We start from the raw sequence: 14128 nt of genomic DNA on the forward strand, positions 1-14128 counted from the left end.
TCAAAACAATAATAAAATTACAAATGTCACTGAGCTGTTTTCAAGTTAATAAGCCTTAAATCAAAGGGGACTCGGTCCAAGTAAACTATTTACAGTTCTCAGAAATTCTGTGGGTAAAGTGGTAATGTTCTGAATATGGAAAAATCTTCAAAGGTCTCACTGGAAAATATATTTGGATTATTAATAGAAGAACAATAATTGCTTTGTCTTTCAGTTTAGATACAGTAATACTTTTTAACAATTAAGGTAACTTTGGCAAGCAACTGTAATCTCTAAAGGAGTACCCCCCAAAGGAATGTATTATTCCAATGGATCATGTTGGCCAGGATGCAGGTTCAAGTACATTAATTATCCCTAACAATGTGCACAAAGATAATGTTTAAAAAATCTCAACAGGATATCCACCGTGTTTCTGGTAATGTATCTATTTACAGAACACAATTAAATCTAGTTTGAAAGACTGCTGGCTATGAAATGAGGCTCCCAGACATGCAGTACTATATACCATTTATGTAATCTTTTCTCCTGCAGAGTGTTTAAAACACCTCGTCAGTATACCCAGAATCGTTCCGCTAATTAGTGGATATTTTCTAGAGCCACTGTTCTGTAGATATGAAATGACAATGGAGATTTAAAATAGAGTCAGTGCACAAAAACGTTTATATCCTAGCTCCGAAACTTGTCTTAGGTTTTTAGCCCTTTTAAAGCATTTACATTCTACAAGTCCTCCAAGCAAAATGTACTTTCGTATGAGTAACAATCTTTTAAAACTTTATGATGGAGGTTGATTATGACTTTTTTAAATCTCCAATTTGTTTTCAGAAAATTGTCATAACATTTAACTTTCTGAAGGCAAATATTTCTTCAATTTAAACATAATTCCTCTTATTTAAATCTCATATTCCTTTTAAAATGTCTTCAGTTGACATTGGTCTGAAATCCTGACCCTATAATAGAATGCATAATAGGCAGTGGATTGTAAAACTCAATTTCTATTTATTGACTGTAATGTCAGGATCCAATTGTTTGAAATAGAGCAATTTACAGAGAATTGGTTGATGAATTTGATTTTTCTCTTCAGCTTCACTTTCTCTTCCTCCTTTCCCTTACCTAGATTTATAATAAGTTGAAAGTTTTGATCACTGTATTCACAAGATGTTATCCAGTAAAGGGAAACCAGGAGCAATTGCAGAGGAAAAACATTCTTTGTGCATCATTCCAAATTCATCTCTTATACTTTCTTTTTATACTTAAATCCAGGAGGCATTTTTTAGTCACTTAAACTGGTAAATTGCTCCCAGCCTCAGGGCTTCATACACATTTTTTTTTTCCTGGAGTGAGCTTCTCTTATTCTCAATGGCAGCACTCTAGTTCTTTTGCTCACAGCATTCTTTCCGATTTAACATCAGTTGATGAGTTTGAGTAGCACCCAGGAAACTCCATGGGGCATGAATCCTGGGACTTCACTTTGTTGACTACAACAGTCTCAGGCCTCAAGGACACATAGCAAGAGCTCAAGAAGTAGTTGTTGAGTCAATGGCAGGACCTTAACTCATACCTCTCATGCTCCAAAGCGTCTAACTGAAGAGCAATAATAAGCAAGTTTGATCATTTTATTTTGCTTATACAAATGAAGGTGGAAATGTCTGCAGGAGCCTTTTCACAGCCCTGCCCAGTGTTCACAGCATCAGCTTCTTTCACTAATCCCAGGAAATTGAGAGTGGAGGAGCACATTTTTTTTTTTCCTGCTACCTACCAAAATTGTTAAGTTTTCTTCACAAGAATTGGCTGATGAATTTAATAATAGCACTTGATATTTTTCTGTAACTTAATCATAAACTTAAGAAAAGCTTCTCCACTTCCTTCAGTGCAACTTGAAAGTTTCTGGCGTGTTTCGAGAGTCTCAACGGTTCTTGCTAGAGTCTAAGTGTTATCTGTGGGTTAGATAGTAGAATAAACAGCCTTTGCAATAGAAAGGTGAGTTCTTGCATAGAGCATGTGAAAAAGATTTATGCTACAGACTCAGTTCTCCCAGAAACAATGGTAAATCATTTCAAAGCCAGGTATACAGAAATGTATTAAAATGAAGGCAAATTATTTTAGGTAGGTGATGTATATTGAGTACCACAAATGTGTTGGGGGTAAAAGGAAGCATGTTACATACTTGCTTTCTCATCTACTCTACCGCCAGCTGAGTAAGGTAGGTGGTTCACAAATTGTTTTGATCCTGCACCCCTCTCAGCAAAAACTTTTTGAACACAGCCTTGCAGGTAAGTTAATATAGTTATTTCTAAACATGTACTACCATACCATTTATTAACTTTCAAGCCTTAAAACTAGACATTTAAAAGGGATGGGATAAGATGACTATTTCAAATATCTTCCTAATCATAATCCATAACCATTAGCCAATATCTCAAGGGACATCAAGAAATTATTTATTGTTAATGAGAAGTTTAAGTTCTTGATAGCGTTAATATATTTTGCCAATACTTTTAGATGGTTAGTGTTTGCTTTTTATTTACAAAGGATGAGGGTCTTTCTAGATGAAAATATTGGATTATGGAAGTAAAAAATATATAATTACAATGAATATGAATATTGTAAATTTTACTAAATGAGTCCTATTGTTTTCTTAATCAAAAAAAAAATGGATGATACTGGGGCAAGCTATCTTTTAGTACGATTACTCAGAGCTATTTAGTAGTGCTAATTTTAGAAAGGCAACATACTCACCCTTGAAGATGGAAGACTACAGGCCTCTAAAGCAGTTTCGACTCGCTTCCGGTCTGCTGAAAACAAGCGGTATATGCTGTGGAGTGAAAAGGGCAGCACGTGAGAGATGTTTGAAAGGCAGATGGGTCACAACACATGTAGGTCCATTCAGTCAAATATCTTTGTCATTCATCTTTAAAGAATGAAAAGATACCCATTGCTCCAGGCATCTGCATATGTGTTCTGAAAGATCTATGTGTGCACTTTTTAAAATCAAAGTGTCTAATATAAAAATCAGTATTTTGAGACAATTGTGCTGACCCAATTATAAAACATTATACTAGATAGACTCTAATACTAAGCACTAAAATAAATATCCTTGATCAGTCTGCCCCCTTACTGCTACCCTTTGTGCTTAAGGTGCACATTGTTAATATTATTAATAATAAATACTAGATTGATTATAATATTATTATTAATAATTTAACATTTTTATGAACAGGAGCTTACTGGTAGCTAGTAAATCAAAGCCTTCTGGCTGAATATGGTCTATAGATGTACTTTCTTTGGTTAGGAATATGTTTTTAAAAAATATAATTTAAGAACTGCACAATTTAATATAGTAATTTGGATTTATGGATTCCATTGAGACATTGGAAAATCTTGTGTCTGGAGCCCACCAGTCTCACAGAGAATATAGTGGAGTTGAGTTGTTGTCTTCTTTAGATGGGGTTTTGCTCCAGTTTTCTTACTGCTCCTGGTCTGGTTCATCATGAAATGTCCCTGTCTGACTCCTGTTGACGTTTGAGTTTGCGACTCCAGCTTGACCAGGATCATCTTGGTAGAGAGAGGCACTGAGATCGCCCAGTTTCCATTCCTAGAGTAGGTCTGAAGCCAGACAGTCTCTTGGGTTTAGCAGCAAGGCTCTCCCTGCCCTCCCACCCCCTTCCTGCTTTGGTGTTTCTTGAAAATGATGCCACAGGAAGCGGGAGCCTTGGGAGTGCGTGCTCTGCAAGGAAACCAGCTGCACTGACACGAGCATGGATCGTGAGGGAGAATGGGCTCACCACACACTTCCGCGCTCCCTCTGGGCCCGTGGAGAAACAAAACAGAGTCGTTGCATGGATTCAGATATCTGAGAAAAAGAACATGAACAATGGGAAATGCTCACATGGCTTACTTTTTGAGAGGAATGCGCCCTTCTGGAGTGACTTGCAGCTTAAGTTTAGTATAGCTGTTGGAGAAGCAGAAAAGCAAGTATTTAATTTTTAAAAAGCTTTTTATTGAAGAATAAAATATACAGAAAAGGACTCATGCATATGTGCAGTTGGTTGAAGTTTCCCAAACTGTCCAGGTCTCTGAAATTGTCACCCAGATCAAGAAATAGAACATTATCACTTCAGTAACATCCTAGAAGCCCCTCTCACTCCCCCTTCTGGAGCCTGTCCCCTGAAAGGGAACCATTTTTCTGCCTTTAAACAACATAGATTTTTTTTTGCCTATTTTTGCACTTTATATATAACTGGAACCATTTTCTTACATGTCTGGCTTCTTTCAGTCAATATTATGTTTTTGTGATCCATCCTTTTTTGCTTCTAGTTGTAGATCACTCACTCTCATTGAGTATAGTATTCCACTGTATCAATATAACAACTGTGTTTATCTCTCTAGCTGCTTGTGGATGTGTGGATAGGGAGATTTAGCAACAGAACCTTCAGACACTGCTGATGGATGTGTAGATTGGGATTACGACTTTAGGAAACTGCGCATACTATAATCCAACAATCCTGTGTCTAGATGTATACGTGACACAAATGTGTACATGTTCTTCAAAAGGCATGTCCGTGGCAGCTATTCACAGGGAGACATCTATTAGGAACAGACATTTGCCACAGGTAATGATTAGCCAACTAGATGCTTTACTAGCTACAGCGTGCTATGTTTCAGGTAAAACATCTTTATCTCTGTGTCCCCTTCCATTACATTACCTGGCACAACAGATGTTCTAGAAATGCCTCTTAGATGAAGAACAGTAAGATCAAAGACAGTAAACAGGGGCGGTAGTTCAGCATGGAGAATACAGTTAACGGTTCTGTAGCACCTTACTACATTTGATAGATTGTGACCACACTAGAGGGGGTGAGGATTTAAAAAATATGGCGAACTGTTGAACCACTGGGTTTTATATTTGAAACCAACATAAGATTGTATATCAATGATACTTCAATAATAATAAAAAAGCCTAAAGACAATATAAAAGAACAAGAAAGGAAGTGGGAAGGGGTCCCTGAGGTGATAAACTAATGAGATGAGATTATCATATGAAAAAGCATTTAAGTGAAGACCTGGAAGGTACTAAGTCAAAGAAATTCACAGAAGAATAAGAAAGAAACGTGGGCTGGAGTCTCAGGTCTGGAATGATGGGTATGCCTTACAGAAGAACAGGGGAGAAAGAAAGTTACTAGATAAAATAGAGGACCACCCAGTAAATATTTCCACTTGTGGCTTTGATTTCAAAGATTCCCTATCTTCTCAACATCCACAGTTTCCAAAATGAACACAACCAGCTTTCCTTGCTGCTCATCTGGCAGAAATCAGTATTTTCCTTGATGAGATTATTTTTAGAACAACTGCTGATTCCAGAGTGACTGGGTAATGCTGTTTTACTTCTTTCCTTTTCCTTTTCCTTCTGCTCTTTAGTCTATGTCCTTCCTCTCTCTTTTCTAACACTTGCTGTGATTGTCTATAAGGCAGGAATCAGTACATCAGCCTATTAATTTAAGTGGGCAGGGAAGTTCCTGTAGTGTCTATTGGAGATCAAGACCAGAAAAATGAGTATCATATGTTCTTCATTTTCTTTCTCAGATTAATAATTGATGCAACCCAGGCAGATGCAGAAATGGAGGGCTCTCTGAAATGAATAATTTCTGGTTCTGAGCACAGCTGCCAGGGTTTGGAAGTGTCTCCATTGTGTGTCCAAGGCACTGACATCAGAGGAGCTTGGCCCACCACGGACGTGCAGCGCGGAGGAAGAGTGATCTTTCTTGGACGTCTTCCGATTCCAAAGAGTAGAAGCATAAGTTCTCTAACAAATCCCAAAGGGAAATTTATGTTTATCATTGTGAGAGGCCAGTGCAGCATCAACAAAAGACTAACAAAGGAGAAAGGAAACTGACTCAGAAGAAGCAACACCCTTAGTAATAAAATTAGAGCTACTTACGCTTTTTCCAGAAATGCGTCCCTGGACATGTTTTGGGCCAACAGATTTGATGCCAAACTGAAAACTTCATTTGTCCATTCCTGAAAAACATAAATCACACTTGCATTAGCTTGAAAACACAGTACTTAGATGCATGTTTTTAGCTAGGCTACCAGGAAGACAAATTAGTTCAATTCGTATGCCTAAGGGTTTCATTTTTTCTTTTTTTGGGGGGAGAAGATGGAAATGGAAATGATATAATTAAATTCAAATCCCTGAGTGACTACTACTCCTTTCTTAAGGAAATGCTCTCTATACACAAACAAAATTTTATTTCCTTTTTAAAATCTCTATGGACAGGGAAGTGGTATGTTACCTTTTAATAATCAAGTACATTTTACCATTTTTTAGCATTATAAAGAGAGAAAGAGTTATAGAAAAGCTTAAAATATAGTCAAATAAATTTTCAACACACCTGCAAATACAATCTTCCTACTCTACTACCCAAGCCAAAGCAGCTCTACCAGGAAATCTTTACACGTTAATTATAATTCCAGAAGTTCTCTAAACCAACTGCAGTCACAATGTCACACAATCCAGTACTCTCCCTCCCCCAACTCTGTCAATCCCTCACTACTCTCCTAATCTTAATCCCTACCTCACACCACTCACCAGATCTTACTTGGCTTCCAATAAAACAGAAAAGAGCAAATCTACAAAGAAAACAAATTGAAAATCTTTCTGGGTGATGATTTAGAACACACAATTAACATTCTGGGCCAAAAATTTCTTTTGTAAGAGAAGATGACATGAAGGCTAAATAATTTAATAATCCAATGAATTGACTTTGCTTTCTCTTCAATGAAACCACATTTTCTAGTTCAGCAACTTTCCCACCTAGTTTTGTTACCTCTACTATTGTTTTGTTGGTCTTTTGTGGTTTGCTTCCTGACTTAAGGCACTGATAATAAGTCATCACGTAATGTAGCAACGTTAGAGGTAGGACTTGGAGTTTAGAGTGAAAGGGGAGGGAGGAGGGCATTCTAAGTGGAGAGAACTGTCTGGGACAAGAATCAGAGGTGGGCACATATGGCAGGACCTCCAGGGAAGGGGAAGAAGTCTAATACTAATTGGAGAAAAGAGGGAGAGTTGAAACAAAAAAAAATAAGAGTGGACCAGAATGTGGAGAACATTCATGTCTGGTTAGGTAGCTGGAGATCGTTTAGCAACAGATGTGCTATCTCTGAAGGCCTTTTTTAGAGTGAGAGGTGAGCAGAGCAAAGGCTACATTGTATGATGGGGAGATTACCTGGTAGCCAAGTTGAGGATGGATTTGAGGCTGAGAAACTAGAAGGGCCATTCAATTAGGAATCTGCCATAGGTCTAGGCAGGAAGTATGGAGGCCTTGAACTCTGTACACTCGGGAGAGCACTTGGGGAGCCACATCACAGAACAGCTGTGAGTGAAGCAAAGGAATTGACCGTCAACTCAGTATGCACAGAGAAAAGCATCAGGATAACTTTGCTGCAGCTTTAAAATAAAATTTCAAATTAGGTCATTTTAATCTAAGAGTAATAATAACTACTGGCACTGTTTTTAAAATATGTTTCCTGTATAATATTTTCTGGGCTAAGTGGCAAGCTTTAGACATTTCCAGCTCTGTGGCAATTTTATGCATTGCCAAAAGTATTTATAATTGAGGGCGATATACCATTTTGTATGTTTTCTGGGGGCCAATTCCACACCAGAAATAGTTACAGTTAAGACACTATGAAGAGTTGGGGTGATTTAACTGGGTCTGACCTTTTAAGTTGCAAGCTAAGGCCTCTATTGTATCCAGTCCAATAGAAATATAATGTATTATTTTCATTATAAATATGTAAATATAACATACATATGTAACTTAAAATTTCTAGTAGTCCCATTTTTAAAAAAAGTAGAAACGTGAAATTAATTTTGATAACATATTTTACTAAACCCAAGATTTCAGTATTATTAATCACATAATCAACATAAAAATGCTTGAGTTCTTTTGTATTCTTTTTATATGCTTAGACTTTAAAAGGTGTGGATTTTACACTTCACAGTCCATCTGGCAACCTTTCAAGTGTTCAACAGCCACACACAGCTGGTTGATGGTTGTGGGTACAACACTGGACAGTGCAAGTCTTCTAGCTTCTTAGCTCTTTCTACAGGTCCTTTTTAAAGCCAGTTGGACAGTGTCTTCATCACCTTCACTGCACAGCTGCAGTTATAGCTTATTCAGAAAGTAGACCATGATTTATTTACACCACATTCTTAGAATGTGAGCATGTAAATTTCAAAGGGTGGAATTACTAGAATCCTCTGGCCTCCTGCAGCCTTTTGAGATATTCAAAAGATCTGACTCAAGCTGAATCAAAGAATCAAAGACTACAGCTGTGGCCAAGGGAACTTTGGAAATAACCCAACTCTTGGTTGGGTACTACTCTCAGTCTGTATCACACTGAGCGAAAACCTCATGTGCCTTATTTTGGGTTCCCCAGAAGCAGACCCTGAGAGCAAAGATTTACAAGCAGTGGGTTTATTACACAGTTTCCTGGCAACATTATAGGGGCATGAACAGGACTGGGAAGGGAAGAAGGCAAAAGAGTGAGACACTATGCAAACTCCCACAGCTTTGGCAAATTTGGCTTACTCTCTCCCTGTGTAGACCACACCTCAAAGTTGAGTTTTCTTGATGAGGAGGAGCAAGGGAGCTGGAGTAATGCAAGTCCTGTGCCTGTGAGCCTTGGTTCAGGGCCACTGGAGAGGATGGACATCCCCAGGCACTTCCTGCTTTCCATGATAGCATGCCCAGGGGCTTCCATCATGCAGACTGAGGAGCCAATAAAGGGACACGGGGGCTGGCTGTTGGAAGTGAGAGCACAAGGAGGTATTGTGAATGAAAATGGGGAAAGGATTGGAGGAGGTATGGGCAGAGCACTGCTAGAGTCAGCTCCAGCAGGGTAACATAGTTCAGGGCTTTTGGGCACTACCACAAGTCGCTACTTGTGGGGAGACATACAGCCCAAGCCTTGGGGAAATTCGTTCACATACACTCTAGAGCAGTGCTGCTCAAACTTTCCTATGCATGGAAATCCCTGGGGGATCTTGTTGAAATGCTGATGCTGATTAAGAAGGTCTGGGGAAAGCACCCCCATCTGCATCCCAAGTGAGGTCTATGCTGGATCATGCTATATGGATAAGCAAGATTCTAGAGTGGATCTGCAGCACTGATTGAAAGCTGGTTAGAAATGTAGGACTCTAAGCTCCACACCAGATATGCTGACTCACAACCTGTATTTAAGAAAACAACCCTTATGTTTTTTACCCTATCATAATTTAAGCATACTGCTGGGCCAGGGACAGCACTTTGAGGAGTGAGGTGTTCCAGGAGCAAGGTTTAGGAAGCATTATTCTAATCTTTGTATATTCACTTCCCAAGCAAATCAAATTTCTCTGGTTATTTGTTCTAGAATAACTAAAAAGCTCTTACAGATATAAATAAGAACAACGTGGCTAAAGAGATGTGGTCCAAGCAGCTTAAGCAGCCTTGGGTCATCATGAGATTATAACATATGCTTTGCAACTGGGTAGACTGATCCTACCCTGCTGGTATTCTCATAAACCTGGTGCTGGGCCCTAGTTAGTAGGGTGTTTGGAAGGATAGCTTTGTGTTTAATAATTTGGAGGATTTTTCCCCTACTTGCAGACAGAAGGCTCTGATGATTGCTACTAAACTAGGTTCAGCCCCTGTTACTTCAACCCTGGAGCTTCGTAGGAGGCATTTTCTACTTTATGACCAATCTCTTTTCATGAAGGGGCCCTCAGAGACCAGAACTAGGGAAATGGATCTAAAGATCAATTTACATGGAATTTCATCTGGAATTTAAATGCCCAAGTTTGTATCTTACATCTGCAAGGTTGTTTCTGAAATTCCCTCACCCTCCAGCTTCCAGGGCAGATACTGAGATTATCAGTCTTGACTGCCATTCAAGATACTAAGTTTTCCTATTATGTCACAAACTTAATGTACTTTTATTTCTAAAGCAGTTTAGGCTCCATCATTCTTGGCACAGGATTTATGTGTTTGCTTAATACTACTAACAATTGTTTCACAATTATCAATTATTCTCCTTGGTATTGTTTGAGTATTTACTATGTACTGAGCTAAGGTTTGGCCTCCAATAACTTAATTCATTCTTACAAGAACTCTTTAGGAGGTAGGTACTATTATTAGCTTTATTTTACAGATGAGGATTTAAAATTTCAAAGTGCTTATAAAACTTATTTACATCCTCAGAACTAATAAAAGTCCCTGTTTGCGATTAAAGTACTGTTTTCTTGGGCTTTGAAACCTTTACTTTTAGATACTGTGTTCTGTCATTTTGTTCTCGAAATGTTAAGGTGGCTGACATATACAATTCAACAACATAAAAAAATTAACAAATCCACTTAATTGTATTCTGTATAAAATGCTAATCAAGCACTTACTATGGACTAAGCACTTTCCTAAGCATTTTGCAAATAATTAACTCATTTAATCCTCACAACTACCCTCTGAGACAAATTCTGTTACTCCCACCCAGTTTGTTCAAATGAGAAAGCTGAGGCACCCAGGCATTCAGTAACCATATAAGGTCACATAGTTAGCTTCAGGCGTACCTGAGATTTGCACCCAGGAAGTGTACCTCCAGGGTCTGTACACCTTACCACGATGCCGTGATGACAAAATAAACTATGAAGTAAACACCTTACCAAAAGGCTATGATATTGATGGTAGAAAGGAAAAGACAGGAGAAATGAAAAGATGGAGAGAGGGGTGAGGTCATTCACAAACTCAAACTCCCTTTAACCGCTGGAAAGAGAGAGATTCAAGCTTAACACACTTCACAGTTGCCTTAGATCCAAATGCCAGTCATGCAGCAGTTCAACAACTAGTTTTGAGAGCAGAGAAATTTCTCCATTGGCAATTCACACCTCTTAGCTTTTGGGCCAACTTATGCCTGCAAGGAGTAAAAAGACAAAGAGACTTCTGGGAGAAATATCATTCTTGCAGGTGTTTCTGTTTCCTATTGTTCTGAGTCATGTTATCATTAGTATTTTAATGTATTTAGTTTATCTTTCTTTTTTTAAGGATTACATATTTCTGTTACACATAAAATACAGAGAGCAGTATAACTAACACTGATCCACATTAAACAGATGTCAACATTTTGCCATATTTGATTTAGTGCTTTCTCAAGAGGTTGCAGTGCAGATTAATTCTAATGCTGTGTTTTTCCTTTCCCCAGGAGCGAGCTCAATTTTGAAAGATAGATATTAATAGCATGCCTATTTTCATATGGTATTCTGAGGACAATAGTATAGGTCAGGGTTCAACAAACTAAGGCCTGAGGGCTAAATCTAGCCTGCCACCTGTTTTAGTAAATGAAGGTTTATTGGAATACAACCATACTCATTCATTTACATATTGCCTATGGCTGCTTTCATGTTACAGTGGCAACACTGAGTAGTTGCAGCAGAGACTCCAGAATGTTGGAAGGCAGTGTTTGTTCTCCGGACCTTCACTGGAAAGAGTTTCCCAGTCCCTGGTGTGAACCCCCGTATGTTTAAGTATTACAGAAATCATATCATATTGTGTTTTTCTTTGGCCAATGGCTATTTGCAACCAACATTATGCCTTAAAATATGTCCTTGGTTTTACATGCAGATCTAGTTCATTAATTTTAACTACAATATACTATAGAAATGTATAATTTATCAGTCCATTCTTTTATTGATGGACAGTTTTGTTTTTTCCTTTAAAAATGTTTGTACTTCTTGCTGCCATTAGCCACATCCAGAAGATTCTCTAGGGTGAATATCATGATGAATTCTTAGAATTCATGCACCTTCATCAGTACCAGATGTTGCTACTTGCTCATCAAAGGGGTAAGGACACTCCATGTTCCTATCCGTAGTGTAGGACAGGTTGCATTTTCCCACATTTTCAAAAACACTCACTTATTATCAAATTTAAAGACTTTTTTTTTTTTTTTGCAAAGCTCATAGACGCAATGCAGGATCTTGCAGTGGTCTTAAGTGGCAGACTTAGAAGCATAATTGAACAATGTTTTATATACGTTGGGGCTGTTCACTTTCTCTTTTCTTCAAATTTTCTGTTCACATTTTTAACCCATTTTTCTTCTAGGGTATTTGTGCTAATTGTCTTTAAAAAAGGGAAGGGTTTTGTTTGTTTGTTTGGGGTTTGAGCTCATACACAGGTCACTGGAATCAGTCCTATTGTTAGAAACAAAATGCCACATAGTGACTATGTGTTATAAATGGCACCCGCGGCATCACGGCTTGCAGGGCACCTAGGCCATAACTGTAACCTGAGACGCAGAAGCTGGAGTCACAAAGAAAAGGCAGAGTGTAACCTGTGCTCTCAAAAACATGTATTCATTCAGCAAGTTCTTTGGGAAAACAACAAAAAATCCTTATATATTATATATATATATTAGAGAGAGAGAGAAATTTATATAATATAATAATTACATAAATAATTATTTATATAAACATATAAATAACTGTACATAAATTATATAAATATATAAAAAATATATATTTATATAAATACAAAATTATTATGAGTCAATAGTTACTCTAATGAAGTAAAAGAAGTTACATAATATTTCCAAAGTGCCTGATTTGGAAGCCTCAAATATTGTGCTTAATTAATTTTCCAATATTTCCTGGAATAAATAAAATTTAAACAAGATATTTTAATATTCGTAAGCTATATGAATGTCCTTACAGTTTTTAATATCTTTCTCTTCCTATTTTTATAAATAAATTATCAGTGATACTAAACCCCCGATGTCATCACTGATAATGTTATCATTTCCATTACTTCTGCTCATAAGCAGGTAGCAAATTGGGGTTTGAGTAAGAACTCATTCAGAGTTGCACTGCCTGGCTGAGCACATTATCAGCTACTGGAATGCATCAGATTTCATCTTACTGAGCATTTGTCTTAATGGCATAGTAAAGAATCTTTTCTTGATAAAAGATGGCATATGAGCTGTAAAGACTTTCATTAAAAGCAGAAAGGACTGCCTGAGAAGTCACTGCATTCATGATACTATATACAATTTTGGTAATATTTCTGGTAATTTCTCTGCTTTAGGTGGCATGAAGGTCTTACATTCTATAGCTAAAATGTTCATCACATACTCAAAGAAAAATGGTTGTGAAATGTAATATAATTAGCAAAAGAAAACAAAAACTAGAAAGCATATTAGGGCTTAATATTATCAGTACTGGGACTCTAGAAAATCCTATTACTCAAATGATGTAATATCAAGGAAAGGCACAAAATTATTTTCAGACCATTTGATTCCAATGTCTTAGGCTACAGCTGACAAAAGTACAACTCAAACTAGCTTGTAAATAAAAGCATTTACCAAGGACACTGGGTATTTCATGTAATGGAAGGAAAAATTGGACAATCTGCAGCAAAAAAAAAAAATGTATTTATAGTAGAAAATCATCAGGACACTGGGGCCTGAAAGCCAGGGGACTTTCTTCATTGCTTTTTCACTGCTCTCACCTCCTGCAAGCATTACTTTTTTTTACCTCCTGACTGTTTTCTTTTCCATGGCCACCAACTGCTCTAAGAGTTGTCACAGGTGGTAACTCCTCCCACTGGACAGAATCTGAGTGATCTCACTTTCAGTATGTCCATGAGAACCAAGTCATTGGAACTGGGGGACAAGCAGTGAGCAGAGGGATGGAAGAGACTAGAACACACTGTATCTATCTCTTCATTGGAGTACCATGGAAAAACAGGTGCAAGAAAAGGATGGGTGTTTTTCTATGATTTGTGTGAGATCTCTGCATCCCATTCTTTTTATAAAATAGGCAATCCATACTTTTTGGCTTGACTACATGAAAGAATGAATGTGTAGATGAAAGAGAAGTTCACCATGCTTTATCATTTATGCTTATTGAAATTAGTTTTTATGTCTTCTTCCTTGTTCTAAGTACTGAATCACCATGCTTGCCTGCAGGGTTTTGCATACTCACTTTACTCATTTCCTATTGTAATTTAAACTATGCTGGAATAGCTTATAAGAACTTGAGGTCTCATGTGTAACTGACAGAGCTGAGGGGTTCTTCAATTAATAAAGTGCAGAAGCTTCAGTACTG

The 14128-nt window shown here is 37.6% G+C and overlaps 1 protein-coding gene across 7 annotated transcripts in view; it reads right to left on the reverse strand.

Moving 5' to 3' along the window:
* Positions 1 to 14128, reverse strand: part of PLCB1 (phospholipase C beta 1) — a 669546-nt gene that overhangs the window by 219121 nt on the left and 436297 nt on the right. For all 7 annotated transcript variants that reach the window (XM_036880079.2, XM_057502745.1, XM_057502747.1 and 4 more), the window contains 3 exons: positions 5936 to 6015; positions 3896 to 3949; positions 2737 to 2812 (listed from right to left, as the gene is read on the reverse strand). In XM_036880079.2, the coding sequence (XP_036735974.1) occupies positions 2737 to 2812; positions 3896 to 3949; positions 5936 to 6015 (210 nt within the window). The remainder of the gene's footprint in view (positions 1 to 2736; positions 2813 to 3895; positions 3950 to 5935; positions 6016 to 14128) is intronic.

Source organism: Manis pentadactyla, chromosome 5, assembly GCF_030020395.1.
Source record: "Manis pentadactyla isolate mManPen7 chromosome 5, mManPen7.hap1, whole genome shotgun sequence".
Lineage (NCBI taxonomy): Eukaryota > Metazoa > Chordata > Mammalia > Pholidota > Manidae > Manis > Manis pentadactyla.